This window comes from Gavia stellata, chromosome 8 (assembly GCF_030936135.1).
Source record: "Gavia stellata isolate bGavSte3 chromosome 8, bGavSte3.hap2, whole genome shotgun sequence".
Classification (NCBI taxonomy): Eukaryota; Metazoa; Chordata; class Aves; order Gaviiformes; family Gaviidae; genus Gavia; species Gavia stellata.
Genome location: NC_082601.1, coordinates 22999007 through 23021882, shown reverse-complemented (window position 1 = coordinate 23021882; position 22876 = coordinate 22999007). Strand labels below are relative to the sequence as shown.

At 34.6% G+C, this 22876-nt stretch overlaps 1 protein-coding gene across 1 annotated transcript in view; it reads right to left on the bottom strand.

The window, feature by feature from the left end:
• The window catches only part of UBR3 (ubiquitin protein ligase E3 component n-recognin 3), a 121927-nt gene that overhangs the window by 39331 nt on the left and 59720 nt on the right, over positions 1-22876 (bottom strand). Inside the window, exons 25-31 of the mRNA XM_059820115.1 lie at positions 21547-21635; positions 13225-13374; positions 12573-12706; positions 9028-9138; positions 6629-6841; positions 5679-5815; positions 27-112 (exon numbers count right to left, since the gene is read on the bottom strand). Of these exons, the coding sequence (XP_059676098.1) occupies positions 27-112; positions 5679-5815; positions 6629-6841; positions 9028-9138; positions 12573-12706; positions 13225-13374; positions 21547-21635 (920 nt within the window). The remainder of the gene's footprint in view (positions 1-26; positions 113-5678; positions 5816-6628; positions 6842-9027; positions 9139-12572; positions 12707-13224; positions 13375-21546; positions 21636-22876) is intronic.

The window sequence follows — 22876 nt, the reverse complement described above, 5'->3', positions numbered from 1 at the left end:
ATTGCACTTCATAACATAAAACTCACTTAAACATGATCTTTTCCCAGCTGTGCTTGCACCTCCTGAACATAAATTGCCTCCTCGATGGACCAGCTCAAGCTCCAAGTTTGTTCTGCAAGAAAAACATGTTGAATGGAAGAGCATTATTCAAGCTTCTACAGACACAAAAGAGTCATCAGAAACTCCCAGCATACACTAAATAGAAGAATTCTGTGAACTAATCTTTAGTGTGAGATACTGTCAAAATATGACTCCAAATAAAACAAACTTTAATAAGATATTGCCATATGTGATTTTAAGTGCTTTGATTAGCAAGTACTATATTAAGAGAGTTGTGACTGAAGAATAAAAAACCTTGTTAATTCCAAGGCTTTTTTCTGTATGCACATACAACTTCGTGATAATAAGGGAATTTATGTGCAAATCTGAAAAGACAATATACAGATTGGCTAAATCCCAATCAATCAGATATGTCTAAAAAGTGTTCTCTTTATTGGCAGGGCTTTTGTTTTGCTTTAAACAAACAGACAATACAATGGATACACCATCAAGTAACTAAGTATGAAAACAGTCTAAATTATAATGGAAGCACTGACCTTTATAGATAAGTTAGTTAATAAAAGCCTTGGAGGTTAATTCTGAAAGAAACACTGGTATTCACTGCAGCTCATTAATATGAAACAGGAGTTGTGTCACTAAATCTCTGCATATCATATTGATGCTTTCTTTCTTACTATTATTGTAATCTGATACTTAGGCATAAATTGTTTAGGCAAAATTCGATAGCTTTGTTTAATTTTGGAATTGGATGTTTCAGTCCTGCTTTATCTTTTATCCCCAAGACTTGGAACAAACAATTTACGTTGTGTTCTCTGAGATTTTGTTTTAATAAATCAAAATACATTCCTTTAAAATAAAGGAATATAATTCTATTATTCCGAAATATTATTTTGCTAATGTAATCTACACTGCAAAGCTCAGTCTAAACATACTTTGTCCTTTAACTAAAAAAATCAAACAATTTTCGGTTCAATATAATGCAACTGAATACATGTTAAAATCTATTCTAGAATTTTAGGCAATTAACGTATCTAAGCTAAGAACACACACCCACACACATATATTTAAGAAGAAACTACAGGATGACTATTTTATTCAAAACAAATTATTTTTTTAAAATGTCCACTTCATCAGCTTGAAAGAATAATACATTTTTGCTATGCAGTGTTTGTTAAGATACTTTCATGTGTTTTTAAAATAGTAACATTTCAGAATATTACTATCCTTAAGTTTGCAGCTTATGCCACCCATTTCTGAAGGAATGCTTTAATCCTCTCTACTCAGAAAAGGCAATTTAACATTGATAATGTGCCTGCTCAGAGCTCCATCTGGTTGCTGCTGATAAGGGCATCTGTGTGACAGGGGAATTTTCCACTCTTCAGGCGATTTGCAGTGCTCACTGAGCTTCCAAAAAAATCTACCAGCAAGGAAGCAGGGACAGGGATTTCATATTAGTGAACAAAATAGCAACTGTAGATCAGCATGTGCTAGTTCATCATGGGAATATAAAGGAAACCAGTATGTTTTATTTCTACAGACTTTCTGATAACTAATTTGTAGAAGAAAATTAATGGCAGCCTTCCATTAAAACCAAGATAATTAAAATTTAAATCAAAACCACTACCTGAATGTCTAAGAACTTTCTGGATCTAGAATTTTAAATTTCCCTTTCACCAAGAAATATGTACAATTTTACAAAACAAACCTCAGGGACAATTCTGAAAACACTCTTATTGATAGGTATGAGGTGTTACATAGTACTTTTGCTATAAGGAATGTAAGGAGGGAGGTTTCTGGAAACATATATTCCATCACACATATCATACGAGCTCTCACCTCCCACACTTCTTCATTGCCCCCAGCTCCTCAAAGACAGCAGCTAATAGTTCAGCTTTCTTTGAAACGTAAATATTAGCCTTTTCCTCTAAGACATCTCTTTCAAAACATACCTAAACTTTGGCATATAAGTGCACACTAGAGAAAGCATCTGCTGTGAAACTGAACCCTTCTCCTTTATAAATGTTCTACATCAGGTACAGCCCTAAATAATTTTTGAAAGAGACTAGTGTATCTCCTCCGTAATTTCAGTGCCCTTCTACCTTGATGATCTGAGTACCACCTGCCCTCTGCTGAGGAAAAGCAGAGCTCTCAGCACCTATTCTCCCATCAATGAAGAAAAACTTGGGGCATCTGACAGAAGAGTGGAACACAGAGTGGTCTCTGAAAGCATCCTTTGCTATCTCAGCCCCCTCAACATGAAGGAAAGAGAAAGAAAATCTATATGAGTGACTGTTTCCTCTATCTAGAAATCTTTGTGTCATTCATTGGAGCAACAAATTTTGTAGAACACTGGTTTTATCTTCCTCACTCCCAGAAAAAAATTGAGATGATGGATTTTGCTCAGCTGTACAGACTCCTGATTAAAAAGCAGCCCTACTTCATCCCTTCTTGTGGGCTTTCATTAAAGGAACATACTGGGGGTGGGGTGGGGAGGGTGATTGCTTATCATCAAAATGTGATGCCCTTTCCACAAAGGGAACATATTTGGATGGACCTCCTCTTTCCATTGGGACAGAAGAATCAAGTTAAACACTACCATTTTTTCCACTTCACGTTACAAAGACAAAATATATATGAAAAAACCCGGATACTGAGACACAGACTGGAAGGAAAGAACACAAGGTTCTTATATTAGTCTACACATAGCTAACAGCAAACCCAAAAGCTTTGTTTACACAGCCAACAAAAGCACAAGACCTATTGCTATGCAATACAGAAACAGTCCTCCAACATACTGCCACAAATGACTGTCATCAATGCTATGAATGTGGACTTGTTAAAATTAAAGGTAGGCACACATGATTTGTGAATGACACACTATACTAATCCCATAAATCTCAGCAGAGACAAGGAAGGATGCATACGAACAAGGCATAAATTTAACAAGGCAGGGAAAGGGGGAGGTAGCTGAGGAGCTGCTTTTCCAGCTGTGCATGCAAATCAGGATGCCAAGACCCTGAGTGCCTCTTTTGCTAGGAAAACAGACAGGGGCTAGCTCTCCCACTAGGTGGTAGAGAATTTGCTTGTAATTTCTTTTCTCTGCTACCAGTGACAGCTGTCTGGGTAAGTAAAAGTGAAGTAAGAAAGGTAAGTTCCCATTTTCCTTAAGCAGAAAGGATAAGCTGGGGCAAGTGGCTACATGTTGTTTAACCAGTAGTATTCCCATTCCAGCATGCAGAAATCCACTTCATAGCTGGTCTCCAGCTGTAAACTAGCATCTTTTAAGACGACTGCAGATGATGTCATTTTCTGATTGAAAATGGAACATGACTTATAAGAAGATTAAGAGTATTTCATTCACTTGCAAATATATGGAGTCAATAAAAATACCACTACATTCAAATGCTTATTTAAAACAGGGGTTACTTATCATCTTGACCACTTTATCTGTATGTTAGATTAAATACAAGGAAGAAATGAATAACAGCCGTAGATGGTCTGACCAAAAACAATGAAATGTTTCAGAACACATGAAACTAGAAATGCTCAAAAGTAACTGCTTAGTAAGGAACACTAGGATATCATTACCTCAAAAAGAATTGGATGGAAATAAGGAAGAAACAGGCTGAATCACAGGAATAACTTCCAGAAAGCAAGTTACTTCAGTCTGTAATTTAAACTGTGGATAGTCCATTGTCTGGATACTTAAACGAAATATACTAAAATTATACAAAGAAAACTCTTTCAGTCTGGGAGATGACCAGCTCACTTACATATTTATTTCCATAAATACAAACTGTAAGGTTATATTAAAAAGTCTTTTTAAAAGTTTCTTTTTTTTAACCTGTAGTTCTTATGCAATTGTCAGGTAGTAGAAACCTCTAAATCTGGATTGCTGAATTGAAAGGCAAGAGAAATTAACTGTTTTGTAGCTGATCTGCCAGGCACCCTCATAAGTGATCTTATCGCTTATGGTAACAATATGGAAGGCTGGATCCAACACCTGAAATCCTTCAGCCACGGGTAAATGGAAAACTGCTGCCACCAGCCTAACCTAACAAGAAGAGGTCACAATGAGTACAAGTGGCATATCCTAATCTTAGTGGTCAATCATGATTTCTCTCTCCAGCAGTGCAAGCAGCAATGAAATGCTGTTCTGGTTTGAGGTATTTTTAACTCTTGGAATGAAAACAAAAGTCTTGGGCTTAGGGTGTTAAGATAAAAATAGTAAGATATATTTAAAATATGTTTAGGTAGCATTTTTAAAATTATATAACATTACCCCCAGAAGTATATTATAACACCATTTTTGTACCTTAAATGGCATGTCAAGTTACAGTTACAAGTAATCATACTTTTATATGCGAAACATTAATTTTGAGTCCTTTGTGGTTTTGGAAGGATATTAAATCGTATTGACCAAACACATGATGGCTAAAAATCTCAACATTATTTATGCTTGTATAGCATATACCACTTAAAGTAATATAGAATAATCTTTTAACTTGCTATGTATAAAATTTAATTGCTCTTATTAATCAAAGCACAGTTAATATACTCTTAAAGAATACAGATAACATTTCTTTTACTAGAACAATACAATAATCTAGGTTGGAAGAGAATTCTGGCGATCAGATACTCCAAACTTCTGTCAAAAGCTGAGCCTTAGATTTGATTATCCAGAGTCCTGCCAAGCCAAGTCTTGAATACTTCCACTGTTATATACTAAAGACACTCAGCAACCAGAGTTTATGAAACTACGGGAGAAAATTCTACTGGATGATATCACTTGTATGCTTGCACCTTCTCTGCAGTCAGCACCTTCCCTGCAGGCCTCAGTAACTCAGAGTTTAGAAAATTATTTGCTTAATGAGTATTTCAACTTCTTTTTATGGGAAAACCCTGCATTACAGTAAATCTGAACAGTTTAAACATTCAGAGCATCTTAATATTAATGGTATAGACGGAAGGAGGGACTGTTTGATTTTCTTGGAGACTGTGTCTGTGACACTGACAGCTATAAAACTGGAATCAAACATCCCAGAGAAAATGCTGGTAGTACTGACACTTTTTTAGAAGTCTTATTCATATGAAGAGATTCCTGGTTGCTGATGTAGAAAAGGCTCCTTCTGCGATTCCTATTTAAGTAAATAAAACTAATGTCTGATGGAGAGATTAAAAACACCCTGCGATTTAAAAACCAGCCATATGGCAGTGATACAGAAATAATCTCATTCTGCTAAATAGTAGTAGAGAAGATTTGACAGTTTGGGAAAGGAAGGTAGAAAAAGAAATTCAACGTAAAATTTTGATATATGGAAAGCAAAACCTTGAATAAAGAAGAAAATTTAAAAAGCAGAAGACAAAATGGTTTTGTGCTGCTCCAAGTTTTGTACCACTGCTGCATATACTAAGAATGAAATGAAAGGCACATCTTTCCATCTTGCATATGCCTGCATATGAAAATCAGAAAATGTAACCTCAATGTACTAAGTACTCCCAAAGTACTTTTTGGAGAGGATGGAATGTTTTTTTTTAAAGAAGAAAACTATCTAGGGAGTAATACCATTAGTGAGAAACACAAAAGAAAAAAATATAAGAAGAAAAAACATACCCACCTGGCTACTGAATACATAAACAGAAAATCATTGTCAGGTGATCCAGGAGTCTTACTATAATCTGTATACTTCTTCTGTGTGGTACTTTTTATATCTTTCATTACAGATTCCATTTCTTTACTGAGATTGGTTTCAGACTATGAACAAAGACACAAAAGAAGATTAGTTAATTTTACCTGAAGAAATGCAATAGCTGATCACAAAGCGTAGCACTTTCATATTTATAAAAACACAGTTGCAGGTTATGAAAAAATATGCATTAAAAGCCAATATTCTGTCTCACAGAAGTGTTATAATATTCTGAAAGTTATTCTGATTTGTTCTAAATGTGAAAACATCATTGTTTTGTCCATCTCCAAAGTTCAAGGATCTCACTGCTTGCATTATTTTAAGTATATTTCCATTGCACAAGTACACGAAAATAACACAAAATATCTCCATCAAGACTGGAAGGCTAGCAAAATTTAATAGAATTAATTTTATCATTCAGAAAGACCTCACAAAGCTTTGTAATACATGAGCATCTGCAAACTGCTCTTTCTGTAAAACAAATAATCCATTCCTTAAAATGTTCTTAATAGTAATTCTTTAAATAACATCCAGTTACAAGGATATTGGTGTTTTTACATTGTAAAAGAAATGATAAATTAATTTTATATTACATGACTTAATTCTATGAATATTACTATGGAGAGAAGTGAAAATGTGCTCCATTAAAAATTATATTAATCACATTGTCATAGCTTTTTAATTGTTTATTTTTAGTAGGTAATGCAATAAGTGCTATAAATATTTTAAATGTCTTGATACCAAAAAAAAATTGTATACTATCTTCCATATCAGAAGAAAATGAAGTTTCCCAGGTTGTTGAGTTTCTAAGAGGTCACAAATGCAACATAACGTAAAAACTGAAAGATACAGGCAAATTAACAAGGATCTTTCTGCCTTACACTGATGCTTACTGGGAAAGTTCCCAGCTGTTCTTGAAGATCTTCCACCTCTTGTACAAGATCTTGCATACATTTGTTACTATGACTTTGCCAAAGGCTTCTTTCCACGTTGTTTCCAGGATAACAAGGAAGAACACTGTTAGCAAACTGCCTACAGAGGGGACACGTAAATTCTCCTTTGTCCACTGAAAAACCCTGGAGGACCTGGTCATTCTAAAAGAAAATAAAGAAGATGTAGCTGAAATTTGCAAAAATATTATAATTTTTAGTTTGATAATTCGGCTGTATAGCTAAAGAACTAAGTCTAAAACCAAAAACTGTAAAGAAAGAATAATTGGAATAGCTCCTCATTTTAGTGAGGAAGGCCTTAACTACTAGAGACTATCTTACAATCCTCCAACTCAACTGATTTTTCCTAATTTTTAAGTGCTTTTCCACGTCAACAATATCCCCATAATAAATTAGAAATACGTCAATGAGGTATTTTGAACATTTCACATGTTGTCTCTTTCTAGCAATTCCCAATAACATTTGAGACTCCCTTGATAACATCTTTTAATTTATCAAAAAGCAATTTTATTTTCAGTTATGAGAAATATTTGAAGATATTTCTCAGAAGTAGTACAGGCTGAAAAGCCTAATCAAGTAACCATTGGAGAGCAGCATAACAAAAACCCTGATTATTTCTTCTTTATCATGAAGGATCAAAAAATGGACACAGAAATATGTGTTTGGGAAGTGCGACATGTCCCACGTACTCCTGTTACTGGCAAGCAACCATATTTCAGCTCCGTGAATTGCCTCAATGGTTTCCCACTCCTGGGAGAAGAGAACTGCTAAGTTAATAGTGACTATAACTTAAACTTCAAGCAATCAGCCCAGAATGCTGAGGCATTCTGGTGAGCCTACCTTGTGGATGTTGACCTCTGATTGCATTATGTAAAAATAAATGTTTTACCCAGATGAACACAAGCCTATATAAATTATTTCAGTACTAAGAAAGCTAGGAATAGTCAAAATTATTATGAGCTCATCTAGGTAGCAGTAATACACGCTAGGATCAAAAGTTCACTTAAATAATCTAGAAATCTTCAAGGATGCAATGAGATGGAATTAACAGTTTATTTCAAGTGAGAATCCACCAGAAAAATGACTTCAGTGTCTATATGATACAGAAGATTACTTTTCCAAAATTCTGTAAAATTAGATTCTACCATGAAAGCCCAAATTTTACTTAATTATCTTGATGACATAATTACCCCTGAAAGCATCTTTACAGTCATATGGAAAAGAACAATTCATCATGGGATCTGATAAAGGTGGCACAGCTTCCAGAGGTAAATTTCACAGTATGACCAATGCTGATTCTAAAAATACAAAGCATTGCTCATAGTTTTTCTCAAAATGGAAACAAATCAACAAAATTTATGAAAAAATAAAACTAAAGAAATATCACATAAAGTAATCTTGAATAAAAAAGCAGTTTCATATGCAACAAGAGCTCATCATTTAGTCTTTATGTTATTACACCAAATAATGCAGAAAGAAATGATTGCTTAAAATCTGATGACTTCTACCACTGTGGAGTTTGTGATAACATTCTTTGATGCCATTCAGAAGATCTGCAATTGGGCTGCGAGAGGTTGAGGGGGGTGAAGGAGGCCAGCAACATCAGTGGAACACTACCCTGTTTACTCAGACCATGTGAAAATAACTATGTCTTTTCTAGCCAAGGATTTCTGAGGCTTGACTAACAAACTGTATTTTAAAACCATATATAGCAGTAATTTCCCACAATATTTTCCGAGCAGAATTTTTTTTTAAAAAAAAGCATAATTCACAAGAGTTAAACTATTTTAACTCATCTCTCTAAACTGTATGTATAGACATAACATAGATCATACGTAACTGGAGACAAAAATCTAACTTTTTGTAACTGAATTTTCATATTAGGAATTAACCAAAAGCACAAGTTTATATTTTGAAATTCTCCTCTCATTTTTTCTTTGGTTTCTCTGTAATTTCTAACACACGTTAAACATCAAAATAGGAATCTATGAAACAGAAATGAAAAGTGTAAGAAATGCTTTACCTGAATATGCACACGAGAAAAAAAAAAAACAACCAAAACCCAGTGATTTAATTTTTTAAGAACAGGATGAATTTAGTTGAGTATTTTTTCTGATATATCAGAATAACTGAAAACAAAGTACTTCTGTTAATAGTGTCAAGATGTAATAAGAGATTTAGTATCTACAGTTCTTGAAACATAGTAAAAACATCTTATCCATTCATGTAAAGCCAATCTTTCTTTCACAGAAAGCACAGCATAAATCCAATTAACTTCAGTAAGAACAGTTCAGATCCAAATAAAAAATATGATCTTTAGTTTTACTCACCCGTAAAGATTCCATGTAAGATTTGTGACAATCTATGTGTAAAGTGTGGCCACAAGTTTGTACATAAACACCTCCTTCCCAGCCTATTGACACTGCTTGCAGGCAGGAACTCTACACCAAAGCAAAAACAGTAAGAAAAAAGAACAATATATAGAAGTTATAAAGGTATTTACCACAACTTATTTTAAGATTTATAATTTATATAGCTTTTTATTTGCATGCTAACTAATTAAAAGACATGCTGTCAAAATAAAGAAAAAAATTATTTTATAAAGTATTTACTTCTGCTAACTTACATGGTTGCCACTATGCTATTCTTTCCAACAAACAGCCAAACACTTAAGTTAAATTTCTGCAGTTCTTGTCACTTAAGATAATGACTTCTTTAAAGAACCTTTTGTATTACAGCGTGAAGACGGCTCTAACTTTACCATCTGTTCCAACAGTACAAGTTATCCCATGTCCAATGGCAATATACTGCTCCAATATGTTTCATTCAGTTTTGTATGTAACCAAAATAACAAGATCACAGTTATATAATTAAACTCCAATCTGTTATTAAAATTCAGTGTAAACACTTAGGGTTTTTAATGAGTTGTTGAACAGTATTTTATATAACACATCATAAAGGGAAAAGAGAACAAATACTTGTTTAGTGAATTGAGTTTTATATTAGGATTGTTTTGAAAACACTGGCCTTATTCAAAGGCTGCACTTAGAGCCCACATGTCAAAAATAAAGTTACCTCACTGGTAGTTATCAGAAAATGAACTGAAAAAACAGTCACCACTGGCAAACTTATGATAAGGAATTCTAGAAAATTATCTTGCAGAATAGCCATCTATAGTCAGTCTAATTATTAAATCTCCATTTATCAAAAAAATAATTTCATACACAGATTGAAATGTACATTCTGGTTATACATTTGAAGAACAGAAAAAGATCTACAGCTACCAGAACTGGAAAACAATTTTTAGTGTAGACTCACCCTAAAATGGTCTTAATGTATGATGCAAAACCAGGGTACTGTGAATAACCAACTCTGATAGTTGTATTTTCTAAGGATGTCCTAGCATCTCATTATTTTTCCTGCATACGAGCAGGAAATCAAAACAAAATTACAAATTCTATCTACAAGACATGCTCCTGTTTACCTCAACCTGACATTCATAATGTGCTATGACCCTCTCAGGCCGTAGAACAAGAAAACTTTTTCTCCTGCTCATTCCTGCATAATGTAGTAGGCTACACTATTAGTAAGATTGTATGATATACCTGGATAAGCCCCACAGGACAAATGTTTCATTCAGGAAAAGCATTATTTATTGCAAGTATTTAATGAGGCTACTTACAAGCATTTGCATAAGGAAAAAAAAACCAACAAAACCCACAAGTCTTTGCAGAAAGGCCTTACTCTATTATTCTTGAGTTCAGAAATAAAGGAGATTCCAAAGCAAGCCATAGGCTTGGGATGGAGCACACCTATATCAAGTTATTGGTTACAGAGTACTATGTGATTCTGAAAACAGTCCTATCAATCTAGTATATGAAGTTTTATCTCCTAATCCTCAGTCATACCCCTCCATATTAAAAATAATCACTTTCAGTGATTTTTCCTTTAATGGGCAAGAACTCTACTCCCTGACTGACAGCAAGCATTGAATTTCAGCTAAGAAAGTGCAAAAGGAATCTCTATGGAGAGAATTGGCCTGTTTTGCCCAATTTGTATATAGCATGCAGCTTTTGAATATTTTTTTTTTCTTCTAGTAGAATAAGCTAGATCATGTTTCGTAACTTAAAATTTTCACATCTAAGTGAAATTATTCTCTTGACTCCTGAAATCTGTTAGAGGAAGGACACTTACTGGGAAGGACACAGTTGATAAACAGAAAGACTTCTTATTGCTTAGCTCAACTGAACAAGACGCTCAAGACACTAACAAATGTTTCCATTTTTATGTGAAAAGAAATTTAAGGATTAGTTCTTTCATGCAGAGACATTTTTTAGCACAGTAGTGACCTGGAAACTTGAAAGCAAAAATAGCTAATTCAACTAATGTTTGAATCAGGACTGGAATTTTTGAAAGTGGGACGCATTTACTTACTGCATTATACTACATTTTAGACTAATCTGTTGGTAGTGTTACTGCACAGAAAGAGAAACATACATTTCCATGAGATCAAGTTTTTGAGTAACATTTTGCTTGGAATGCCTTCCATTTGTAGTATGCAAACATGTAAAAATAAAGCTACAGTATTGCTTCAAAGTTTTTAATCACTTCAGTAGGAAAAAATATTCATTAACTATTTGAAACAACAAACATACATAATCAATGTCAAAAGAAAAAAAGATTGTCCATAGATTCTTTCTGAACTAAAATATCTTTTGCTCAGAAATAATTTCCTGCTTACACCTTTAGAAGTTTTACTTTCTAGCAAGGAAATGTATAATATTTGCCTCAGGAGAAGGTGCTTTTCTGATAACATTGCCCAATTTTTAAAACTATACCAATTATGAAATTTACTCTAAGTTAATCTACTCTGCATAAGCAAGCTTGATTGCAGTTGGCAAATTTCAACTACCTGTGGATGACAGATTATGAGAAACCTAGCAACCGTGTCAGAGTAAAAATTGCCACAGTTTTTCCTCTTTAAAGCTTCTGAAGGCTGATTATTTAGTTAGATCTGCCTAAGAGCTGGTATGTCACCTGGAACTAGTCTACAGAAGCTAATTTAGGGTCATAGGTTACATATTATTCTCCCACAGAATGATTTCTCAGAACATTTATATATTATCTTACATGGCTGTTTTATACACTAGCAAGGAAAGTCACAGGCAGCACTTCCACGAAGGTCTACAACTGAACAAGTCCTGTTAAGCAACAAGAATTGGCTCTCAAAATTAAATTTGAAAAGCTGTAATGCGGCTTTGTGAAGCAATGCAAAACTCTGCTTGGAACAGCTAACAGAACTGCAAAACAGAAAATAACATAACAATTAATGTAAAATTGAACTTCAGTAATGTTGTGCAGACTTGAGGATTCAGCAGAAGTTGGAAAGTCTCCTGCTGGTCCTTCCTTCCCATCCTCCCCTTCTCTGTAGTGGCTCATAAAACTGTTACAGGATAAAACAACTCTTTTGACTTACTCTGCTGCCAAAAATACTTTTAACTGATTGAGAGTAATTCCTTGATCAGGTTTTCTAAATGGCCATAAGAAAACCTAAAACAGCAAAACCACATCTCAATTACGTGGTCATACTGAATTGTGAAATCTCTTCTTCCAGAGAACATCTGCATGGATATTTAATGACGATATAGCATGTAGATATACTAGATGCCTATGCCAAAAATACAACTAGAGAAAAGCCAAATGTTATTTAAATATAAAGACCCTATCAAATGTAAACACTTCATAGCTACTGCAACATGACAAAGTGTTTGCTAAATGTAGAAATGAAACTAGGAGGACTCTTAAGTTGTAATTTCTTTTACCTTTTTACATAAATTTTTCATAAGTGGTAGTATTGTTCATATGAAATACTTACATCTTTGAAGTATCGCTGTAAAGTTGTAAGCCTCACATCATGCAGTGCTGCACATGTATCCCAAGGGTATATTTGCTCCTCTTCAGTAGTTGGTAGTTTCTTTGGCTCAGTGCTATTGCGGCATTGCCCCAACACTGTATGAAGAAAAGAAGCAATGAAGAATGCAATGCATAACAATATGCTAAACAATTAAGAAAACAATCAGGAATTTCTGGTTTGTAACTACAATGTGCTTTGTTGATGTTAAGCAGTAAAATTTATTAAAGAAAATAAAAACTGAAAGTTGTGCTTTTGCACTTGTACATAAAGTATGTATACATACGCAGACACACATACATCCATGTAGACAGATACACCGATGGCTATTTTATTGCCTTTTTCTTTCAATACCTGTTTTCCTGCAGGTCCATTATATACTGCTGGGTGTGCAAAAGCTAACAGGAACTAGGAAGGAATGAAACTGTTCGTTCTTTTCCCAAATATTTAAACATTTTCTCAGTACCCCTAGACCTACACATGTGCCTTATGGAGGACCATCCACAAGAAAGGGGAAGACTCCATCTTTCCAGGCTCCATGAGACACAGCAGTATTTATGTACACATACTGAAAACTGCAGAAACGCTGCTTGTCCAACAAGTCACACATTCGTACCTGAGGATGCTTGTAATAGTACAACTAGCCCTGTAGGTCTGTCTTCAGTAGAAGGACCACTTTGTCCACAAATAACACAATCATATATTGCCTCAGAAACATGTTGTTCTGATGTAGCTACCTCCATGGCAATATCAGCATCTGGGGATTCTAAAAAAAGGAAAAGAAAATTCATATTAAACAAAGGCAAAGAAATTCAATTGCATCTGCATTGAGGTAGTGATGAAAAAATTCCAAAATAATCTCTCTAGTTTATCTACAACTAAAACATTGACCTTTACTTGAAACTTACCTTGCTGCTCAAACAGAAAGACACCTACACAATGAAGTACAAGTTTTCCCATATTCAAAATTATTCCCAGTGGAATTAAATGTTTAATTCAAATTTTGTGTTGAACTTGATCTCTTTAAAACTTAAAAACTTTAAAACAGAGATCTACCTTCCATTTCATTAAATACTATACTGAAAACTCTGAACAGAGAGAAATGAAGAACAATGAATATGAATCTCTGCTAAAACCAGATTTGCTCATAACTGACTCTAACAACAATTAGAAGAAAAAAGTTAATCTGGAGACCTTAGAAATAATTTAAAGATGCTTAGACAAGGAGAATGAAATGTGCAACTAAAAATGAAAGATTTTTTTTTTAATATGAAACTTGGACAATCTTTAAAAATTTGGGGTGCATTAAGAAAGTAATCTGCTGCTATGCAGCGGATGTTTAGTTTAATATTTACTGTATACAAGACATATCAGAGATCTTGTTTTCTAAAGGTCCACATTATTTCCTAGGTGCACAGACAGAAATGTTCAAGGCTAAGGACCAACTTCAAAGTATTGAAGCAATTGCGCTTGATGTAGCTTTGTTCACATGACAGTTGGTGGTGGTGGTTTCAGGGCAGGGGGCTAACCAAAATAGAAGCAATTTTATGTTATGTTACAATCCAAGGTAAGAATTCTTTATTGGTTTGAAAGAAAAGCACCTTAGGACTAGATGATCCTCTCCTGACTGCTCAGGAACACAGAGTCAGCCTCTTGACCTAGACTATAAGGGTGCTTTGGTTCTTTCCCAGAAGGTAATTTTTCCAAAAGAAAACACTTCTTCTGTACCTTCAACCATGCCTTTTATCTCCTTGATTAAGTAGACCAAGGTGCTGGATAGAGAACCCAAAAACCTTGAGTGCAGCAACAGTCCTCATGCAGAACTGCTTTTAGGAGAGCTGCTCTCTTCTGAAAGTCCACTGCAAGTTCAGCACAGGAGGCCTGCTGCTACAAGGAGAGGTGTGTTGGATGCCAGGCAGCATCCTTTGCTATGAAAAGCTCCATGCAATGCTCTCACTCACAGGACAGAATCAAAATTACAGTTTTAGTAACTATTGATTTCCCAGCCAGTTAGTGAGGGTCACATGAAAATGAACTCTGATCTTCACTGACATACAGTTAAAATGGTACACACGTCTATCACCATCTAGTGGCAGTCAGATGCACAACGAAAGAAAAAGCAGAATGCATCAACTGCACATGTTTTTTATTTTTTAAGTCCAAACAAGAAGAAAACCTAGAAGCAACTGTAGCACAGAAGGGAGGAAGTAAACACTAAAGCTATTTTTTATATTTAACATCACCTCATAATCGTGTAACGCACACTCACGCATATCTGTGTATCAGAAGCATACAACTCGAGAATGACTAGAGAGTTCCAATCTGCTTATTTATCTTTTTCTAAAATATTGTCAATACAACATAAAATACACATCCATTCAATATTTTAAGAAGTGTAGTAAGAGAATACAGTGTGTCAATCTGATTTTGAACAATGCAATGAAAGTCCTCAAAATCAGTCAACATTTAATTTACAAAATATTATTCATTAATCATAAATTGCTTATTTTAAACCTTAAGGAAAAAAAAATACAGAACTTGATATTCAAAAGTTGCTTCAAACCAATTCAGTATATGCAATCAATACTTTTATTGCCTATGTGCACCAGGCACATAAAAATCAGGCTAATTTAATTTTAGAACTCAATGATCAAATGCGTATTTCCTTCACAACTACTTAGATCTAGTGCTAGTCTACTTAGGCAAACAATAAAATTTCAAGGGAACTAAACTTCTAGCATCAAGGAAGACTTCCTAATAAAATAATTTCTCCCAGAGCTAGTGAAAGAAAACAAAGTCAACTTACACAAAATCCATGGGTAAGAGAATTTGGCAAGAATTTAAAATCTCAACTAATTAAGCAGACCAAAAAAACCCCAACAAAACAAAAAACCCCAATTATTTTTTGAATAGACTACAATAAACCTTGATTACTGGCTTAAACTAGTTGTTAGCTTCTTTGGAGGATTAAGACTTGGGCTATGGTTTGTTTGAGAGGGTACATTTTGGCAGTATAATTCCTGGAGTGAAAATCTATCAGTGGCAGCCTGGGAAAAAGAAAGCAAGCTATACATATAGCAATGATCTCAATCTTGTCTTTCTTGCCTTCCTGAGTTTTGCCTCTGTGGAGCTCATGTAGAAGCCACAGACCCTGCCTCACCAGCTACATGATCTACCTACACTGTCAAGGACCAGGACAAACATGTTTCCACTCAAAATACTGTTGAAAATGAGACTGACTCTTTCCTGCAAACCTTGTTCCAAAATATTTCATTAATGCACTGATACTTGTGATTATAAAGTAATTGGCATGTCTCTATTCTAGTTCACTTTCAGTTATATATTTCCTATTTCACATGGGGAAAAATAAAACTAAACTGCATTTTACTGTAATAGCACTTAGACGGAAGCTTAAAATGCCCAGAAACTTGTAGCTGCACAGCTGCTTTATTTTTTTTCTTTTTTCTCCATTTCATATAAACAAAAGTACAGAATTGCGTTGTGTTTTCCATGGCAACTTGTGAAGTATTTATTTAGAATGACTGGAGTTGTAATGCTATTTTATTAATTTGATTTAGAAAATTCAGGTTCTTACCAATTTTTAAAGCACGAGCTAACACTTCCTAGCTCCCAGAATGCAATTATAAAGACAGCTTAATAAAAACAATTATTTTATTAAATGTCCTTTTATATGGATGAAAAGTCTTTATAGTTAAACGTTGATTGTAATGTAACACAAAATTCCTTCTATTCTGGCTAAAAGCCCCACCCAAATCACCACCAAGAACTGTCACACGAACAAAGCTACATCAGTTGCAACTAAAGGGTGAAGAATAATCTAAAACTTATTTTGCTTCCACTGGTGCACAAACCCCCAACATTTTTTGCCAACACTAGGAAGATATTTCCATAAAAGTAACACTTGTGTGTTATGTCCCAGAACAACATTGCCTTACCGAGTGCCAAAGGAAACCTTTGCCACCCATTTGCTAAGATACTGACCTTGACACATATTAGTCCTCCACCTTTCGAACAGGTTTTGCAGGAGCCTGCAATTTTGTTTTGCATGAAAACCACCGGCACCCAAAACAGGACATCTCATCCCTCTACTGGAGATTCCGAAAGTAGGTAGTGGCAAGAGGAGAGCAAGGAAGACCAAGGTGGCTTTAGCTGCTAGGCTGAAGCATGGCTTTACTAGCCAGGTAGTAGTCATACAAGACAGAAAGTGTATTTTATATCAAGCATTCTCTGGAATACAACCAAAGATGCTTACAGTTTAAAATTCTGACTCCCCAAAGATTTAACCTAATTGATTTCACAGAGACTTGTCCTGATGATGTCAATGTGTGTAAAGAAGGAGTAAATGAGAAATACAAGATAAGACACATGGTATTGTTATCAATTCACCAAGTTTCTCTCATGAGGTTTGTCTAATGTTGTAACATACTCCATCCCCTTACAGTGGGTTCTGGGACTTTTCTTTATCCTTGTGAATTATTTCAGAAATCTGGATAAATATGAACCTCATTAAAAACAAAGATAAAAACACTTAAGAAGGATGAAAACATTTAAACTGTGACAGAAATCCAGGGTAGTGCCAAACAGTACCATTCCTATGGGTTTTCCAAAAAGTTAATTATTTAGCTCTTTGTTTGCTTTGTAGCAACAGGAGTAAGAGACCCCAAGTTACAAAATCCTAGCATTTCCTACTTCCTAGCAAATACTGATTGGTCTGCTAAAATCTAGCTCACTGCTTTATCGCAGAATGCATTGCTGCCTGAATTTTATTCCATTTGTACTCTCCAGAGTTAAAGATTCACTCCCCTTCTTTCCCCTACCCAGCAAAACTCCAGAACCTAAAGGGCTCTGTAAACACAGTAAATAGTTTACAATCTCTGTTGACTGTAGTCAACATTTTACTGCTGTATACATTGTGTGTCAAAGTGGCCCCCTGGCATCAAAGCAACCATTAGCATGCTAGTAATTCTTTGCCCTGACCTAGCATATATACTCTCAAGAGATCAGTAGCTAATTTATTTTTCTATCTGGGTTCAGAAGATTGAGTGTTAGGAAATGTATGTCACCTTGCATTATAACTCTGCACTTTTTAACTCCAGCTAAGGAGTGTTCGCTTGAAGGACGAAATGATGTCCTGTTGAGACTCACATCATTGGAAAGAAACACAAATATCATACTGCATACTTATCATGAGGCATTAAATAATAATAAAAAAAAAAAAAGAAATCACATTGGGCACTTCAGAAACAGAAAAACTGTTGAAGGAATGTGAGATATCTTAATATTTTAAATTCGCAGATGAACCTATTTACAAATTTTCACTAAGACACATTTGATTAAGTAGTTCAGCAGCTTGCCTAGAATGCATCATAATGTTTCATGGTTATAAAACTTAGATAGACAGATCAGTACAAATATCACTGTCATTTGTTAAAGGCTACTATTAACCTGGAGCAGAGGGATTTATTTTTGTTTTTATCAAGTCCCACCTGAAAGGCAGTGAAGTTTCAAAGTTCTCTTGCATGGAGTTCCACATCACAACAGACAAACTATAGCTTCACACTGCGATAAGTGCTCTCAAAACAAAGATGTAAAAGTAGCTATTACTAGGAAACTAGAAGGTCTATGGAGTTAGTCACTCTATGTGACTACATGACAACACATTTTTGACTCACTAGACATTCTCCTCAGATATTTCAAGAGCCCTATCTGCTGCTCTTAGAACAATGTTTCTTGGTTTATTTTTCTGCTTTTTACGTTTGTCCTGCAGCAAACAGCTAAAGACAGCACAGTGGATTCTGTTCCATCCTAGTTCATTAACATAACTGTTTCTAAATTTCACTTAATTACTTCCAGGCAAGCTTGAATGGCAATGCAGTTCTGCAGATGTCATAGAATATAAATAGAAAGTAACAGGGAGCACAAATGGAAAAAGCTAAATAATCGGAATTTTTTCTACAGTGATTATATGCAAGAAAACGCTAACCTTTACTTTCAGAATCTCAGATTAATTTGTGAATTCTAGTTCAAATAAGTAATTTTTGTTGGTAGAATGAGACACGTTTAATATTGAAAAATGAACATGTAATTGGGTAACATCCTTTTGAGCCATGTTTCATTGCAGCACCCCAACAATCAAGAGGAGTGCCTCAGGGGCTTAACAGTGGTTCTGTGCATTTGGAAACTATTAAGTTTATAGGGTTTTAATAAAATAATCTTTAAGCTTTGGCTATTCTCCATTATTCCTATAGTCTTCTAGACACACTTATTTTCAGAGTATTTTCAGTCCTTTACACTGTCAAGAGAAAGCTATTATGAAATTTTTGAAGTGCTATACCCAAAACCAATTACACCAGTTCCCATGTTTTACCACTGAATCACATCCACATTTCATAGATAGAGAAGTTCTAAAAGTTGATGATGATGATAATACTACTAATAATAATTTGCTCAAATGATACCAACTGAATTGGTGACAAAGCCAGGGAGCTGAGGCCTCACCATCCCTGCATATTGACAGTGTTATTACTGTTAAAACAAACAATCAAAATTAAGAAATAAACCTACTGCTGAATTTCAACCTATAATGAAAGTAACAGGTAACAGTGTGAATGTATGAGAAGGGAACGCATTTTAACTGACTGATTTTAGTATGAAAGGTTTTTTTTTCCAAACGTACTATTTCAGCACAGCTATGATAAAATTGAGGGTGAGACTATTAAATACTTATATTAGTTTTAAATTGAGTCACTCCAGAAAGACTGGTTTCAGAATTCTTACCATGTCTTGTGTTTTAAAATTACAGTAACAATAATTTCTGCAACTTTTTCAATAATTTGCTGCAACTTATAAAGACTGCATTCACAGCTGAACAAATTACTTCAGTTAAAAAAAATAGAGCAAATTGAAGAAAATATTCCTGGCAAACAATTAATCCAGATTTTTAAATAAATCCTACACACTGTAATGGAATACGTACTTCCTTTCTGCGAGCTATTTTAATGCCAGTCAGAACATAAAAGCTAGTCAATACTGGACTATAGTACAAATTCAGTGATTTTTCATCACAAACTCAGAAAACAGTATGGCAATCTAGAAGACACTGAAAAAAGTTAGTGAAAAAGCAAAGCAATTATTCAGCTAACACAATGCACAGAATTCTATTAAGTTGTTGCCACGAAATGTCTTAATGCAAAACAACTTTATGAAAACATAGCCATTAAGCTGATTCTATCTACTGCTGTGCATGACCTGGTATAATTGACAACAAACACTACATTTTACCTTGAGATATCTGAAGTTATTAATTGTTTGAATACCAAGAAACAAGCAATTTAAGTGTTGCATGCCCAAGAACTTTTAAATGCACAATCATAACACAAAGGCCCAGGTCTGCCTGTTAAGAGAAATTAAGGATTCTTTTTGACATACAGAGTTAAGTAAAAGCTAAGTGTTCCCAGTCCTCCACACAAATAAATGCTGTGTGATTTATTGATTTAACTAGCATGCTTCATCCACAAATCAAAGCAGTTACCTTAAACATTGCTTATAAAACTCAAGCATGGGAGTATTTATGCATACATATGTATATATGCAAATGCAGCTATTACAGGTAAATATATATAGATACATGTGATTTCATATATAAAACCAGCAACTCTGAAGTTGCAATATCAAGAATTCAAAATATAGATGACTGCAGAATCAAAGTTTCCCAGTTGCTTTCAATTAGCCACAACTGTAAAAAGCATAATTTTTGATAAATAGAACTGCATGTTTCTTCTTCCCTTCTGCCTTACTTCAACAAATAGATTAAAAAGCAATAGCTACCCATTTAATAAGCATGACTTAAACTCATTTTTATCTGTGAACTTTGTGTTGTATTGCACACTCTCCAAACATAACACCATATGTATAGTCATTATTTTGCTAAAGAATTTCAATGATTGCTGTATCCAAGACCTTCATAAGTAGGAAGGAGTAAATCTTCTCAGCAACCTATGAACTGATGGGAATTTAATGATTTCAAAACCCAGACTTTTTCAGCAGAAACAGTTGTCAAAATATTTCTAACCAGTGCTTAAACTCAAATCAAAACTGCATAGCAGATGATATTTGATTGAAAGAGGGGGGGAAAAGAAAAAAAGATTCCTGCTTTTTCTTATCTTTCAAGAGTGCTAATTTTCAATGAAGTAATCCAGATGATGAAAGTATTTTCCATTCCTCAGTTAAAAACAAGCAAACTGATCAAGGTTATGCGCTTCTACACAGCAGAACCTGAAAGAACTTATCCTGAAGAAAAACAAGAGCTGATTCTGCTGTAAAGCCTGTACTTGAAATAGAATACAATGTTATCACTTATAGCAACTGAGACCATCTAAAAATTATGGTTTCCTTAATTCTATACATAAATTTAAAATGCAAAACTTTTATCTTATCAAAATCTGAGGCTCTATGAAGAAATAATCTTAAATTTTATTATTACAGATTAAGGAAAATGCAAACTTTAAAAGACAAACCAACTTTGAGATGTTAAAAGGTAAATACTTTACAACACATCACATTTTTAATCATTTCATCCACTGTATTTTAAGAAAATATAGCAATAAAATTATGTCCTACAGATGTGTTCTCTTTTAAATATTTTCAAGATCATTTAATCTATTCTTTAACAATTTTGTATTCAGAATTACCTGTCCTAGAAGACACAACTTTAGGTCTCTTAAGAAGTATTTCTTGAACAAGTGAATACAGTAGTGGAATCTGAGGGGAGGGGTTTGTTTGGTTTTGTTTGTTTGTTTGTTTGTTTGTTTTTGTTTGTTTGGTTGGTTTTTTTTTTTAACTGTTTGAGTAAAAACCTGAATAGTGATATGGAAATAATTAAACAAAAAGGCAAGCAGTCAACCATACAAAAACTTACCAACATCCATGGCAGTTTCCATGAAGCTTTTCTGCCTTGAGGCAAATTCAGCCAACAATTTCTGTTGCCTTTCTCTGGCTTTCTGTCGTCTGAGTAAAAGAAGGAGGGGGGGGGGGGGGGGGGGGGAGTTTATACATAATGGAGGAAAAACTTAGCTTATACTGTTAGGCTGATGACAGTTGCCACCTTCAACAACATAATTCAAAATTCCAAGTTTTCTTTAAATAAAGGATTAATTTTCAAGCCTAAAAAAGGAATCTCTTGCTTAAAAGTAGAGTTTTTTTAAGAAGTAAGAGCTATTTTATTTTGAGTCTCAAAGAAAGGAATAAAATCCCATCCTAAAAAACCCTAGAAAACCAAAGGATCCTTTAACAGATTAGGACACGGCATCATAAGAAAAAGAACCCAAGACCTTATTCTTGAAAGTCATTTTTCTGTTACATAAGGGAAGAATAGCAGAGTGAAATGTCAACTGCTGTACAAAACCAAGTACTCTTGTGAGCAACCAACATTTACAAGTTGATGATAATAACAACAACAACAACAATTATTAAAGCATTCTACCTCACTCACTTTTGATATCAAGCTTGATGCCACGGGAAACAATTATAATTTATTTTCCAGCTAAGGCTCCTCATACTGGTTCCTTCTCCCCCACCTCCACCCTAGATACTGGTCACCAACAGCTTTTTTACCTGGACTTAAAGAAGTTTGAGACTGTTTCCAGATTGAAGGCCCTTATCTCCCTAGAGCCAAGCTGACTTCACTAACTTTTTCCTCATCGTTTAACACAGCTCTGAATTTACAAATGGAAGACATTAGAGACTCATTCTTGTCTATCCTTCTATTTAAACTCTATTACTGATCTGTACAAGACTATATGACCAGCTATTCTATAACTCCCTGTACATACAGGGGTATATGCAGCAGGTGGAGAAATACTAATGGATGTAAAAAGATAAAGAAAATAGACATTGATTTTCTTCTTCCTGAAGTACCAAGAAAGGCTCTCTACTTTGACAAGAGTTTACAAAGAGAGGAAATGGGAGAGTTCAAGTGGGAAGACCAAACAAAACTCACACCATAGCTGCTCATCACACGGCACATGCAAAGACTTATGTGCCCCGTGGATGAGGGCTTTACGCAGCACCTCCCCAGTGCAGCCAGGGAAGCGCTATCAGAGCTACAAACTCTGTGCATCAGCATTTAGAACAATTTTTTTTTCCCCCGCTCAGAGATGATTCAGATAACTAACAAGGGATTTAAAAACATCATTTGGCATCTGATATGCTGATGGGTTGCTCTTTAGTGTCCAGCACTGTCTGATTAG